Source organism: Caretta caretta, chromosome 17 (genome assembly GCF_965140235.1).
Source record: "Caretta caretta isolate rCarCar2 chromosome 17, rCarCar1.hap1, whole genome shotgun sequence".
Lineage (NCBI taxonomy): Eukaryota > Metazoa > Chordata > Testudines > Cheloniidae > Caretta > Caretta caretta.
Window position 1 is genome coordinate 687,453 of NC_134222.1, and position 13,901 is coordinate 701,353.

The 13,901-nt window shown below is 52.5% G+C and overlaps 1 protein-coding gene across 1 annotated transcript in view; it reads left to right on the forward strand.

The window, feature by feature from the left end:
* Positions 1–23: 23 nt before the first annotated feature.
* The window catches only part of RPA1 (replication protein A1), a 51,583-nt gene continuing 37,705 nt past the window's right edge, over positions 24–13,901 (forward strand). Inside the window, exons 1-5 of the mRNA XM_048824229.2 lie at positions 24–157; positions 2,651–2,698; positions 3,070–3,148; positions 3,787–3,895; positions 4,809–4,897. Coding sequence (XP_048680186.1) covers positions 125–157; positions 2,651–2,698; positions 3,070–3,148; positions 3,787–3,895; positions 4,809–4,897 — 358 coding nt within the window. The 5' untranslated portion in view covers positions 24–124. The remainder of the gene's footprint in view (positions 158–2,650; positions 2,699–3,069; positions 3,149–3,786; positions 3,896–4,808; positions 4,898–13,901) is intronic.

Consider the following 13,901-nt stretch of genomic DNA (forward strand, 5'->3'; position numbering starts at 1 on the left):
CAATAGCGGGTGTCGCACCGGTGACGTCTACACGTGCTGAGGGGGTGGCGTCGCGCGACGGCTGAGCGGCAAGAGAGGGTTTGGCGGGAGTGCGAAGAGGTCGCGGTCGGGGAGGCTACGCACCATGAGCGCGCGGCTGAGCGAGGGGGCCATCGCGGTGAGGAGCTTCGGGGGAGCGGGCGCCCGGCCTGCCCTGAGCCCGCCCGGCCGCGCTGCGGTTCCACCTCCTCCCGTGGGAAGGAGTGGGGGCTGGGCCCCGCGGGAGCGGGGGGGCGAGATGGGCGTGGTCAGTGCTCGGGGGGCAGGGGCCCCTGTGTGCTGTGGCCCCCCAGAGGCTAGGCAGGGTAGCGCACGGCGCCGCGGGGAGTAACTGCTCTCGGAAGCGGCCGGACGGGCCCCTTCACCCCGCTCCGGCCCTCAGAGGCGCCAGCTCCTCATGGCGCCGGGGGGTGCCCGCGCCCTCCGTCCCTGCCCCCAAAGTCACTGCCTCAATTCCACTCCCCCCGCCCCCATTGGACCCCTCCCCAAATCCCCGCCCCACCCCCTCCCTCCCGGCGCTCGCCACCGCTTCGCGCTCAGGGGGGCCGGGGCGGGGCGGCGCGCTCAGGGGGGCCGGGGCGGCGCGGCGGGGCGCTCAGGGGGGCCGGGGCGGGGCGGGGCGCTCAGGGGAGCCGGGGCGGGGGGGGGGGGGGGCGGCGCGGCGGGGCGCTCAGGGGGGCCGGGGCGGGGCGCTCAGGGGGGCCGGGGCGGGGCGGGGCGGGGGGGCGGGGGGCGCACAGAGGAGCCGGGGCGGGGGGGGGCACTCACCAGTTTTTCCCCGTGGGGGCTCCAGCCCCGGAGCACCCACGGAGTCGGCGCCTGTGCTGGACCTGCTTTCGTTCCGGTTCTCAAGCTGTTATACTGGTGACCTTTACAGCAAGCCTCGGAGTGCGTCCTCCCCTTGTAAATTAAAAACAATTCTTTTATATGAAACACTACTATAAATGCTGGAGGCAAAGTGGGGTTTGGGGTGGAGACTGACAGCTCATGACCCCCACATAGTAAACTCCTCGGGGGGGTCATGACCCCCAGTTTGAGAGCCCCTTCACTACGCCCCTGGGTTGTTACATTCTTTCACTCCATGGCCACTTCCTCAGTGGTCCTTGGCGCACATACCTCCCTTTCTGGCCCTGAAGTTATAACTGGATAGTATCTGCCTGGCTGTGGATTTCTATCTTCCTTAAAGTGGTGGAGCAGCTGGCTAGTTATAACCCCGCCTTTCTGTATCTGAGCTTTTTATTCTTGCTGCCTGTCCGTAATTTCACTCCTATTATTTTTGAGGTTTATAAAGTTAGAAGGGAGTGCTTGTCATCTGTTCAGCACACCTCTGACAATTGGTTAAATGAGCAAAAGAGAGTGAGCAACAACCCTACAAAGTGTAACAAAAAATAAATTACCCATAGCACGCTCTGCCCCAACTCTTGGGTACTGTTTGCGGTCTGGTTCTGTGCCTGCGTGTTTACTACTACTCCAGTTCTGGTATTTTGCCCATTTGATCACACTTGAATTCAACACCGGAGAAATACGCAACAAAGAGCAGGGGTGGGCAGATTACAGCCCAGGGGCCACATCTGGCCCTTCAGACACTTTAATCTGGCCCTCAATCTCCTGGGGAGCGGGGTCTGGGGCTTGCCCCCCTCTGCATGTGCCGTGGCTCTGTAGGCTCCCAGAAGCAGTGGCATGTACCCCCCTCTGGCACCTACATGTAGGGGCAGCCAGAGGGTTCTGCACACTGCCTCCTCCCCAACTGCCGCCCCCGCAACTCCCATTGGCTGGGAACCATGGCCAATGAGAGCTGCAGGGGCAGCACCTCTGGATGGGGCAGTGCGCAGAGCCACCTAGCTGTGCCTCTGCATAGGAGATGGAGAGGGGACATGCTGCTGTTTCTGGGAGCTGCTTGAGGTAAATGTGCCTGGAGCCTACACTCCTGATCCCTTCCCATGCCTCAACCTCCTGTCCCAGCCCTGATCCCCCTCCCACCCTCCAAACCCCTTGGTTCCAGCCCAGAGCACCCTCCTGCACCCCCAACTTATCAGCCGGAGCCCTCACCCCCTCCTGCACCCCAACCCCCAATTTCATGAGCATTCATGACTCGCCATACAAATTCCATATCCAGATGTGGCCCTCGGGCCAAAAAGTTTGCCCACCCCTGACAAACAGAGAAACATGTGGAAAGGGAAGAGATGGACTTTAAAAAAAATAGTTGAACTCTTTGGGAACTCTAGGTTCCTTGGCTAAGTTACAATTTGTAGGAAGTATAACTACTTGCAGCAGCTCCATCGGCTGCCTGAAAATGCTCAACAGGCAACTGTGTGAGAATTGATGAACTAGTAAATCAGCCTGTCACTTCCCATAAAGAGCAGGGATTTCTGAGGTGAAATGCTTCTCTCAACAAATGGTCTGTCCTTTTCCTTGTATCAGGATGCGCTTATACAATGAATAGAAATTTTGAGGATGTTCACGCTGTTGGCACACTAACCAAGTTTGATTCCCTGTTTTGGGAACAGTTTATTATAATTAGTCCAGTTATTTGTTGGCTAATCTCCTCAGTCACAAAGCTCTAAAAATGTTTTCCAATCAAAAGGATTAAATCCTCTATCTTCCTTTATAGGCCATAATGCAGGGAGAGAATAATTTAAAGCCTGTCCTCCAAGTCATTGTGAGTATTCCCTCAAGTGTTATTTTATTCCTATTATCCGTAGCTTAGTGTACTTATAATTGTACATGCTGATCTATGAGTCCATAAAGATAAGGTGCCTGACAACTCCCCTCCCATGAGTTTACAATCCAATTCAGACATGAAGAGGTGGAAGCCTTGTAGGTGAGCAAAGGAGCACTGAAAGGCTCGTTGGCATGAATCTGAGCAAGCATGTTTTAGTCCGTCTGAGATTGGCTTTAATTGATTGTTATCTGTCTATCTTAGTTTTCTGCTTTATGAGTAAGCTCTCCCCAATAGGTGTGATCTCATACTTTGTCTCTGTGTGCCTATAAAATCAGATAAGGGCTAAGAATTCAAGTGTTTTCTTCTAGAACATCCGTGCCATAGCCACAGGAAATGGGCCACCTCGTTACCGTGTGCTGATGAGCGATGGGGTGAACACACTTTCCTGTAAGTAATGCATAGTGATGAGAATTTACAAGTGCATGGCTAATAACTGCATCCAATTGTCGGAATTAATGACAGAGTGGTTTTTGCTGCTGAACTAAGTTCCAAAGGAGTGTGTGAAGGCTATAGAATTTATTTATTTAAATTCATTTAGATTCTGGGATCTATAATTGTATTTTAATCTTACAAACAAAATCCAGCTTTTCTGAGTTGTTGCAGTGTGTCCAAGAATTCATGTTAATTATGGAGAACAGCTCAGTCATACAGAACGGTGATTAACGGACTATCATAATAGTGGTGAGGTCCAAGAACCATTTAGCAGCTCATCTTAATCTATCTTTTTCTAATTTGCTGCATAAATTTTACTTCAGTGGGTTGGGCTACAAGGCAAAATATCATTGCAAGGGTGTTGTATTCTGTTCTCAAACTTTAGGGAGTTAATAAGTGATTTATGTTCCAGAGATATATTCACACTTTCTCACTTGTGATTGCACTGGTTTGTGTGAGATGATTAATGGGGCAGGCCTTAAATCTATGCAGGACCAGTGGCCAGAATGGATTGACTGCAGTTAGCTATGATGGCCATCTTTTCAGGGCTGCATATGCTGGTTGTTTTAGGGTTTTTCTTCTGTTTTTTGCAGCTTTCATGTTGGCTACACAGCTGAACTCTCTAATTGAAGAGGAGCGCTTGTCTGCCCACTGTATCTGCCAGGTTAACAGATACATTGTTAACAGCCTGAAAGATGGAAGGTATACATGTATATTTAGATATGGGCACACAAATGCATCTGACTAGTGGATGCTGCTGCATCTCACATACAGGATGAGAGGTCAACTGCTGTTGTTCTGAGATTATTAATAGGTGTATGGTGCATGAGGGAGGAGGCATGTGTTTCTCCTGACACATCATGTAATCGTGATGGCTGTTCGAGGGTTGCAGAGATAAAAGTTACTGTACCTGGGTGCAATGTGGTTAGTTGCAAATATTAATATCTGTGTAGTAATTAAATGGATATAACTGGATAAAATGCATCCAACTCTGTAATCATTAGATTTCAGTCACTGAAAATTACTTGCTGTGGGTGAGGGTGTGAATGAGGACATGCCCTGGTGGTGGTTGGTTTTGTATTCAGATGGTAAAGTACTTGAACTTTCTATTGCAAATTAAGGTACGGTAACAAACCTTCAAGATTGTGTACATGCATGAATGTGTAACTGTGTGAACTTTTGCTGTCACTGTCTTTCTCCCCAGTCCACCTTTTCTATTTGACACTCACTTGTATTTAGTTTTATGCCATTTGGGACAGAGTTGTAAGGGATCTAGCACATTTTATGTGCTCCGACAATAATGTTGACTGTATCACTACATCTCAACATCATGTGCATCATTCTGATGGCTGTCTACTCTTCCTGATTAAGTGCTGTATTGTTTCAATCTACACCACTTCTACCTGCATTTACTAAATTGTTAAATCTCTAGTTGATAATGGAGTGTTTCTTCTTGACAGTGCCTCAGCAGGAAATCTGTCTTCTGTAGTGATTGCAGTGCCTGTGTGTATGCAAAAGACTCATTTATAGCCTAGGGCTGTATATGGGCTTCTCTCTCGAGAAGTGTCCAGGAAGATGTCAAGAGTCTTTACTGTTGCTTGCTTTGTGTTTGTAGGAGAGTGATTATATTGATGGATTTAGATGTTCTGAAAACAGCTGATGTGGTTGGTGCAAATATTGGCAATCCAGTACCGTACAATGAAGGTAAGGAACCTCCTACAGACAATAGAATTGTATAAGAGACTCACTATCATGCTGGTTTTCAGCTGGTTACTCTGTTTTTAGTGAAAAAAATATGGACACCCATTTAATTGTCTTGTGCCTGGAGTCTTGATTTCCAGTTGTCCACTGTCACCTGTAGCTGTGTAGCTTACAGTTTTGTACAGTGCCTATCACCACAATAGCTAAGCCCAGGCCAAATGGGTTAGTTCCTGCTTCTATGTGTTATGGGGAAGTATCAGACCGGCTGATTGTCACACCTTAGTGACTTTCTATATAGCTCTCAAGTATAATATTGCCTAAATGTTTCCATTCTGATTCTTTTTTTATCTGCTTGTAACTGTCAGCTTTCAGGCAGACATTTTCCAAGCCAGTCTCCTTGAGGTTGTGTTTGGAAAATCGATCAAAAAGTTCAGCTTTCTTAATGAAAGTTGGGTGGTGGGTGGGAAATATATTTGATATGTAGGGCTTTAAACTAGATTAAAAGGTGCCGGAGACAAAAGCCCAAAGGTAAGTGTAAAAAGAAATGACCTTAACAGAGGGCTAGCTGTTTTGGGGGGAGACATGGAAACTTATGATAGGGTCATAGAAGCAACAAGAGGGAAATTAGTGAGGAAATCTGCTTGACAACTAATTGACTATACACAAATGTAAGGGCTATGGGGAATAAACATAAATAACTGGAAGTCTTAGTCCCTGAGCTAAATTATGACTTAATTGGTGTTGTGAGAAGTGTCATGACTGGAATATTGGTATTAAGGGTATAGCTTGTTCAGTAAGGGCGGGCAGGGTAAAAAAGGGAAAAGGTGTTGCATTAAACTTCAAGAATATATACACTTGTTCTGAGGCAATGAGAGGCCAGACCAGTTGAAAATATCTGAGTAAAGATAAAGGAGTAAAAATGTGTTCCTCCCCCCAGCCTCCAAACTGCCAACTAAACCCACCCAGCAGGTTCCCTGCTGCAGCCTCTGTTCACATTCCTGGGCAGAGGTGTCACCTCCCCCTCCCGGCTCAGGTGACAGGCTCTCAGGTCTCCCATCCCCAGGGCACATTCCCAGGTCAACACTCCCCCCTCCCTGCTGAGTCACATCGTCACATCTCTCCCCCCTTCGAGACTGAACTGAGCGGGGTCACTGTGACCAGTGACCTGGGGAAGTTCGGGGCCCCCTCTCCGGGACAGCGCATCCGCTATCAGGTTGGCACTTCCCTTCACGTGGATCACGTCCATGTCGTAATCCTGCAGGAGCAGGCTCCATCTCAGGAGTTTGGCGTTGGCTCCTTTCATCTGGTGCAGCCAGGTCAGGGGAGAGTGGTCGGTGTACATGGTGAAGTGCCGCCCGAAGAGATAGGGCTCTAGTTTCTTGAGGGCCCACACCATGGCCAGGCACTCCTTCTCGATGGCCGCGTAGTGTTGCTCCCGGGGTAGCAACTTCTTGCTCAGGTACACGATGGGGTGTCTCTCCCCCTTTTCATCCTCCTGCATTAACACCGCCCCCAGTCCCGTGTCGGAGGCGTCGGTGAACACCACAAAGGGCTTGTCAAAGTCTCGGTTTGCCAGAACTGGGCCACTGACCAGAGCCTCCTTCAGCGCCCGGAAAGCCTCCTGGCACTGCTCGGTCCAGACCACCTTGTCTGGCTTCCCCTTCTTGCATAGCTCAGTGATGGGGGTGGCTATGGCGCTAAAGTGGGGCACAAATCTTCGGTAGTATCCTGCCATCCCAATAAAGGCTTGGACCTGCTTTTTGGTGTGGGGAGCGGGCCAGTCTCTGATCACCTCCACCTTGGCTGGTTCCGGCTTTAGGCGGCCGCTCCCCACCCGATGGCCCAGGTAAGACACTTCCGCCATCCCCACCTTGTACTTCTCCGCTTTTACAGTCAGCCCAGCCCCCTGGAGTCGGTCCAGCACTTGTCTAACCTGGGACACGTGGTCCTCCCAGGTCTGGCTAAAGACACAGATGTCATCAATATACGCCACGGCAAAACTCTCCATCCCCCTCAGGAGCTGGTCCACCAGGCGCTGGAAGGTGGCCGGCGCTCCCTTGAGGCCGAAAGGCAGGGTCAGGAACTCATAGAGCCCCAGAGGGGTGATAAAGGCCGATTTCAGTCGGGCATCTGCATCCAGCGGCACTTGCCAGTAGCCCTTTGTAAGGTCCATGGTGGTAAGGTACCGAGCTCCTCCCAGCTTGTCTAGGAGCTCGTCCGGCCTGGGCATGGGGTAGGCATCAGATACAGTGATGGCATTGAGCTTCCGATAGTCCACACAGAACCGGACCGACCCGTCCTTTTTGGGGACCAGCACCACCGGCGAGGCCCAAGGGCTGGCAGATGGCTGGATCACCCCCAAAGCCAGCATGTCCCGGACCTCTCTTTCCAGGTCCTGAGCAGTTTTCCCTGTGACTCGGAAGGGGGAGCATCTTATCGGCGGGTGCGACCCTGTCTGCACCCGGTGGACAGTCAGATTAGTGCGTCCAGGCTGGTTGGAAAACAGCTGTCGGTACGGATGCAGCACCTCCCTGACCTCAGCTTGCTGGGCAGGGGTTAGCTGATCCGAGAGGGGAATTGTTTCCAGGGGGGAACCAGCTCTGGTCCCAGGGAATAGATCTACTAAAGGGTCATCTCCCTGCTCTTCCCACTGTCCACACACGGCCAACACCACATTCCCCCTGGCATAATATGGCTTCATCATATTCACATGGTACACCCGGCGGTGGTGCGCCCGGTTCGACAGCTCCACCACATAGTTTACCTCATTGAGCTGCTTGACGACCTTGAAAGGGCCCTCCCAGGCGGCCTGTAGTTTGTTCTTTCTCACTGGGATGAGAACCATCACCGGATCCCCAGTGGCGTAGGCACGGGCCCTTGCCGTGCGGTCATACCAGACCTTCTGCTTCTTCTGGGCTCTGGCCAGATTCTCCCTGGCCAGGCCCATGAGTTCAGCCAGTCTCTCTCGGAAGATCAGGACATACTCCACCACTGACTCTCCATCGGGAGTGGCCTTCCCCTCCCACTCGTCTCTCATCAGGTCCAGGGGGCCCCTCACCCTCCTTCCATATAACAGTTCGAAAGGCGAAAATCCGGTCGACTCCTGGGGCACCTCCCTGTACGCGAACAGCAGGTGAGGTAAGTACTTGTCCCAATCCTGCGGGTGCTGGTTCATAAAGGTTTTCAGCATCATCTTTAGCGTCCCGTTAAACCTCTCCACCAGCCCGTTGGACTGGGGGTGATAAGCTGAGGCCCAGTCGTGCCGGACCCCACATTTCTCCCACAAGCACCGGAGCAGGGCCGACATGAAGTTGGAGCCTTGGTCTGTCAAGACTTCCTTGGGGAACCCCACTCGGCTGAAAATGGTCAGGAGCGCATCGGCCACGGTGTCTGCTTCAGTGGAAGCTAAGGGCACTGCCTCGGGGTAGCGGGTGGCAAAATCTACCACCACCAGAATGTATTTCTTCCCCGACCGGGTCGTCCTGCTGAGAGGCCCCACGATGTCCATGGCCACCTTCTGGAAAGGCTCCTCTATGATGGGCAAAGGTCTCAAAGCCGCTTTCCCCTTGTCCCGGGCCTTCCCCACCCTCTGACAGGGGTCACAGGATCGGCAATACTGCCGGACCGTGGTAAAGACCCCGGGCCAATAAAAGTTCTGTAGCAACCTCTGCCGGGTGCGCCGGATTCCCTGGTGCCCTGCGAGGGGGATGTCATGGGCCAGGTACAGGAGCTTGCGGCGATACTTCTGGGGGACCACCAGCTGCCTCCTGATCCCACAGGACTCTACTTCCCTTGTGGGAGCCCATTCTCGGTATAGAAACCCCTTCTCCCACAGGAACCTCTCCTGGCAGCCTCTCCTCATGGTCCGTACCACCCTGAGGTCGGCCAGGTCCCTGAGCTTCCGCAAGGAGGGATCTTTCCTCAACTCGGCCTGGAACTCAGCGGCTGGGGAAGGGATGGGGACCGGTTCCCCCTCAGTGGCCAGGTCTGAGGCCTCAGCCTCTCTGAGCCGTGCCCCTCGGCCCTCCCTTCCCACCAGGGTAGGGTCCTGCGCCTCCGGTGCGGTACCCTCCCCGAGGTCAGGGAGCAGTGGCCCTCGCCGGCTCTGGCTACGGGTCACAACCAGGGCGGTCTGGGGCTTGCTTGGCCAGTCCTCTAGGTCTCCCCCCATCAAAACTTCAGTGGGCAAATGGTGGTGTACCCCCACATCCTTGTGGCCCTCCTTGGCCCCCCATTTCAGGTGTACCCTTGCCACGGGCACCTTAAATGGGGTCCCGCCCACCCCTGTCAGGGTCAGGTAGGTGTTGGGCACCACCCGATCTGGGGCCACCACCTCGGGCCGGGCCAGCGTCACCTCCGCGCCCGTATCCCAGTATCCATTGACCTTCCTCCCATCCACCTCCAGGGGAACAAGGCACTCTCTCCGGAGGGACAGCCCCGCGCCCACCCTGTAAACTGAGCGGCCTGAGTCCAGAGCCTCCAGCCCTCTGGTGGAGCTGGCCTGGGGTACTCTTCCCTCCGGGGCAGGTGGTAAACTGGCAGCCCCCCTTGCCTGGGTCGTCTGCCCCTCGTCCAGCTGGGTCCCTACCCAGTTAACCCTGGGTAGGTTGGGTCTGCTCAGTTTGTCCCTGAGCCCAGGGCACTGGGACCGTACGTGGCCTCTCTGGCCACAGTGATAGCAGCTCAGGTCACGTTGGTCCCCTCGAGCGGGTCGGAGGGGCCCGACGCCAGGCGTTCCCCTTGGGAGGGGGTTCTCCCTATTTCCCCGCTGGGAGGCCCCCTGGTGACTCTCTCTCTGCATCGGGGGGGGCCTGTTCTTTTGGGACTCCTCCCAGCTACCCCCTGACCGACTGTTCACAAACTCGTCGGCCAGCTGCCCTGCGTGCTGGGGGTTCTCGAGCTTTTTGTCCACCAACCACAGCCTCAGGTCGGAAGGGCACTGTTCATACAGTTGCTCCAGTACAATTAGGTCAAGCAGGTCCTCTTTAGCTCGGGCCCCAGCTGTCCACTTGCGGGCATACCCCTGCATCCGGTTGACCAGTTGTAGGTAGGTGACCTCAGGCGTTTTACGCTGACTCCGGAACCTTCTCCGGTACATCTCGGGGGTCAGCCCAAACTCACGGAGCAGGGCCTGTTTGAACAGTTCATAGTCCCCTGCCTCCGGCCCTGTCATCCGGCTGTACACCTCCACGGCTTTGGGGTCCAGTAAGGGGGTGAGAAACTGGAGCCTGTCTGCAGGGTCAACCCTGTGCATCTCGCAGGCATTCTCAAAGGCCGTCAGGAAGCTATCTATGTCCTCCCCCTCCTTACGCTGGGCCAGGAAGCACTTATCAAAGTTCCTTGCAGTCTTGGGTCCCCCCTCACTCACCACAGCCAGGGCCCCACTGCTCTTCAGCCTGGCCAGCTCCAGTTCGTGCTGTCTTTGTTTCTCCTTCTCCTGACGCTCCCTCTCCTTCTTCTGACGCTCCCTCTCCTTCTCCTCCTGCTCATGTTGACGTTGTTTCTCCTTCTCCTCCTGCTCATGTTGACGTTGTTTCTCCTCATGTTGACGTTGTTTCTCCTCATGTTGACGTTGTTTTTCATGATCCTCCAGCTCCCTCATTTTCATCTCCCTCTCCCATTCCAGCCGCCTCCGCTCCAGGGATGGGGAGCTCCGCCGGGAGGATCCCGTGCTGGGGTCAGGGTGCCCTCGGTATTCGCTGGGCTTCCCCCAACCCCTCCCCCAGACATAGGTAGGAAGGGTCTCGGGATGTCCTCGGCAGCAGTCTGACCCCTCCCAGCCCGGTCAGGCCCCAGGGCCCACGCTGCGTCTGCCGGGCGGCTCCCCTCAGGGATAGGGATCGGGTCATCCAAGCGATCCCTCTCCTCCAACTGGGCAATCAGTTGTTCCTTGGTGGACCTCCCGATGCGCAGCCCCCTCTGCCTGCACAGCTCCACCAGGTCGCTCTTAAGGCGTTTAGCGTACATCTCCCTGCTGGCCACTCGCAGGCCGGGCAGCTTCCCACGGTTTCCAGGAAAAGCCCTTAGTGTGCCAGTCCTTCTTGAGGTCACCACCTCTTTGCCAGGGTCGAGCTGCAGACTCCTCCGCCCCTGGGACTGCTCGCTGCAATCCCCCGGGGGACCCTGTTACTGCAAAAGTCTTTCTCTCTGGTCACACATTCCCAGGGGTTAACCGCCCCCCGAAACCGTCTCTCTCTGAATCTTCAGCACGCCTGGTCCCCGTCAATTCCCCTTCGTTTTACTGTTCCCCAGTCACTTACTGCAGGAAGCGCCGTTCACGGGGTGCAGTAGATCCCACCGCTGCCACCAGTTGTCACGGAGTGTGGGGGAGTCCAGGCCCTGCACCCCTCTTCCTGGGATCCACTGAGACTCTCAGCCAGCCAGTAAAACAGAAGGTTTATTGGACAACAGGACCACAGTCCACAACAGAGCTTGTGGGTACAACCAGGACCCCTCAATCACGTCCTTCTGGGGGAGCAGGGAGCTTAGACCCCAGCCCTGGGGTTCCCTGTGTTCCTCCCCCCAGCCTCCAAACTGCCAACTAAACCCACCCAGCAGGTTCCCTGCTGCAGCCTCTGTTCACATTCCTGGGCAGAGGTGTCACCTCCCCCTCCCCCTCCTGGCTCAGGTGACAGGCTCTCAGGTCTCCCATCCCCAGGGCACATTCCCAGGTCAACACTCCCCCCTCCCTGCTGAGTCACATCGTCACAGTGTTGCATTAAACTTCAAGAATATATACACTTGTTCTGAGGCAATGAGAGGCCAGACCAGTTGAAAATATCTGAGTAAAGATAAAGGAGTAAAAAAAAAATAAGGGTGACGACATGGTAGGGGTCTACAGTAGATCACCAAATCAGGAAGAGAAGGCGGATGAGGCATTTCTAGAACAAATAACAGAAATATCCAAAACACAAGACATGGTACTGATCATGAGCTTTTTCTACTATCCTGACATCTTTTGGAAAAGTAATACAGCAAAACATAACATTTTTAATAAGTTCTTGGAATGTATTGAGGACAGTTTTTGTTTCAGAAAGTGGAGGAAGTAACCAGGGAACAGACTTGATTCTGACCAACAGGGAGGAATTGGTGGTGAGTCTGAAGGTGGAACGCAGTGTGGGTGAAAGTGGTCATGAAATGATTATTTCATGAGTAGAAGGAAAGGAAGGCATGAGATCAGCAGAATGAGGACAATGGACTTTGTAACAGGGTCGGTACCCGCCTCTCATGAGTGCCCCTTCTGGTCGGATGTGATCCTGTTGTTTCTTGGTTTGTGGTAATGGGGTAGCATCCACTTCTCACAAGCACCCCCTTCTGGTCGATGGTTTCTTCAGTAGGTCTTCAGCGACTCATCCCTCCAGCTGAGTGTCTCATACTGTCTGTAGGTGGAACAGAACAAACAAACCCCTTCTGGGGTATACTGTCTTTACCTTCTGCCAAGGCTTCCTCCCTGGAGACACTGCCCTCTATAACAGTCCAGCTGGGCCCATCGCGGTATACCCTCATTTGGTCTGGCTAGGTTCTTTGTCTTTGCTCGGCAGCCTGTCAGGAACTCCTTTTTAGCTTCATCAGTCTTCGGCAGCCTCCCCTGGGCTCAGTCTTGCCCACACTGAGCTGTATGTTGCCTGCTGCTCTTCCAGCTAGCCAGGAACCTGGGCTTCCCTTTTCCAGCACCAGGAAGCAACTGACTGCTCTGCTTGTTCTGCTGCTTCTTTTTAAGTGGCCTTCCTGGTCCCTCTGTTTGGCTGCTTCCCCTGCAGCCTCTCTGGGCTACCTAGAGGACTTCTCCTCTGCTCTTCTCTGGGGAGGGGTGAGATGGGACATCTGGACCTAATCCACCCCATCACAGACTTCAAAAAAGCAGGCTTTAACGAACTCAGAGAACTGGCAGGTAAGGTGCCATGGGAAGACTATCTCAGGGAAAAAGTTCAGGAGAGCTGTCAGGTTCTCAAGGAGACGATATTAAAGACACAACTGCGGACTATCCTGATATAAAGGAAAGAGAGAGCCATATTGGCCCTTTCTATTCTTCCTATCAGGAGCTCTTTAATGACCTGAAAATCTGAAAGGAATCTTACAAAAAGTGGAGACATGAACAAATTGCTAAGGAGGAGTATAAAAGAGTAGCACAAGCATATAGGGACAACATCTGAAAGGCTATGGTTACACCTACCAAGAAACATAAAATAGATCTTTTAGGCAATAAAAATAGGCAATAAAAAGAGGATCTTTAAATATATTAGGAGCAAGAAAAAAACAAAAGTGATGGCCTCTACTTAGTGGGGAAGGAGAAGTAATAACAGAAAACATCAAGAAGGCTTAGGTGTTTAATGCTTCACTCTTCGCTAAAATGGTTAATGGCGACCAGATGCTCAACACAACTTATATTAGCAAAGGTGGAAGAAATGTAAGACAAAATATGGAAAGAACAGATTAAAAAATATTTTAGATAAGTTGAATATATTGAAGTCATCAGGTCCTGATGAAATTCATCCTGGGATAGTTAAGGAACTAGCTGAAGCAATCTTGGAACCATTAGCATTTATCTGTGTGAACTCATGGAGGATAGGTCAGGTCCCATTGGACTGAAGAAGGGCAAACATGTTACCCCCCTTTAAAAAGGGGAACAAGGAGTACTTGGGGGAATTATAGACCAGTCAGCCTAACTTCGATACCTGATACTGAAGATATTGAAACAAATAGGGTTACTGGCCTGTCAGTAGATGTGATATATCTTGATTTTAGTAAGGCTTTTGACACAGTTCTACATGACATTCTCATAAGCAAAGTTTGGAAATGTGGTTTAGATGAAATTGCTATAAGGTGGGTACACAAAAGGCTGAGACACCATACACAGAGAGTAGTTATCTGTGGTTCCCTATCAACTAGAAGTATCTGGTGGGGTTCTACAGGGGTTTGTCCTGGGTTCAGTACTTGTCAATATTTTCATTAATGACTTTGGGGTGGAGAGCATGCTTATAAAATTTATAGATGACATCACCTGGGA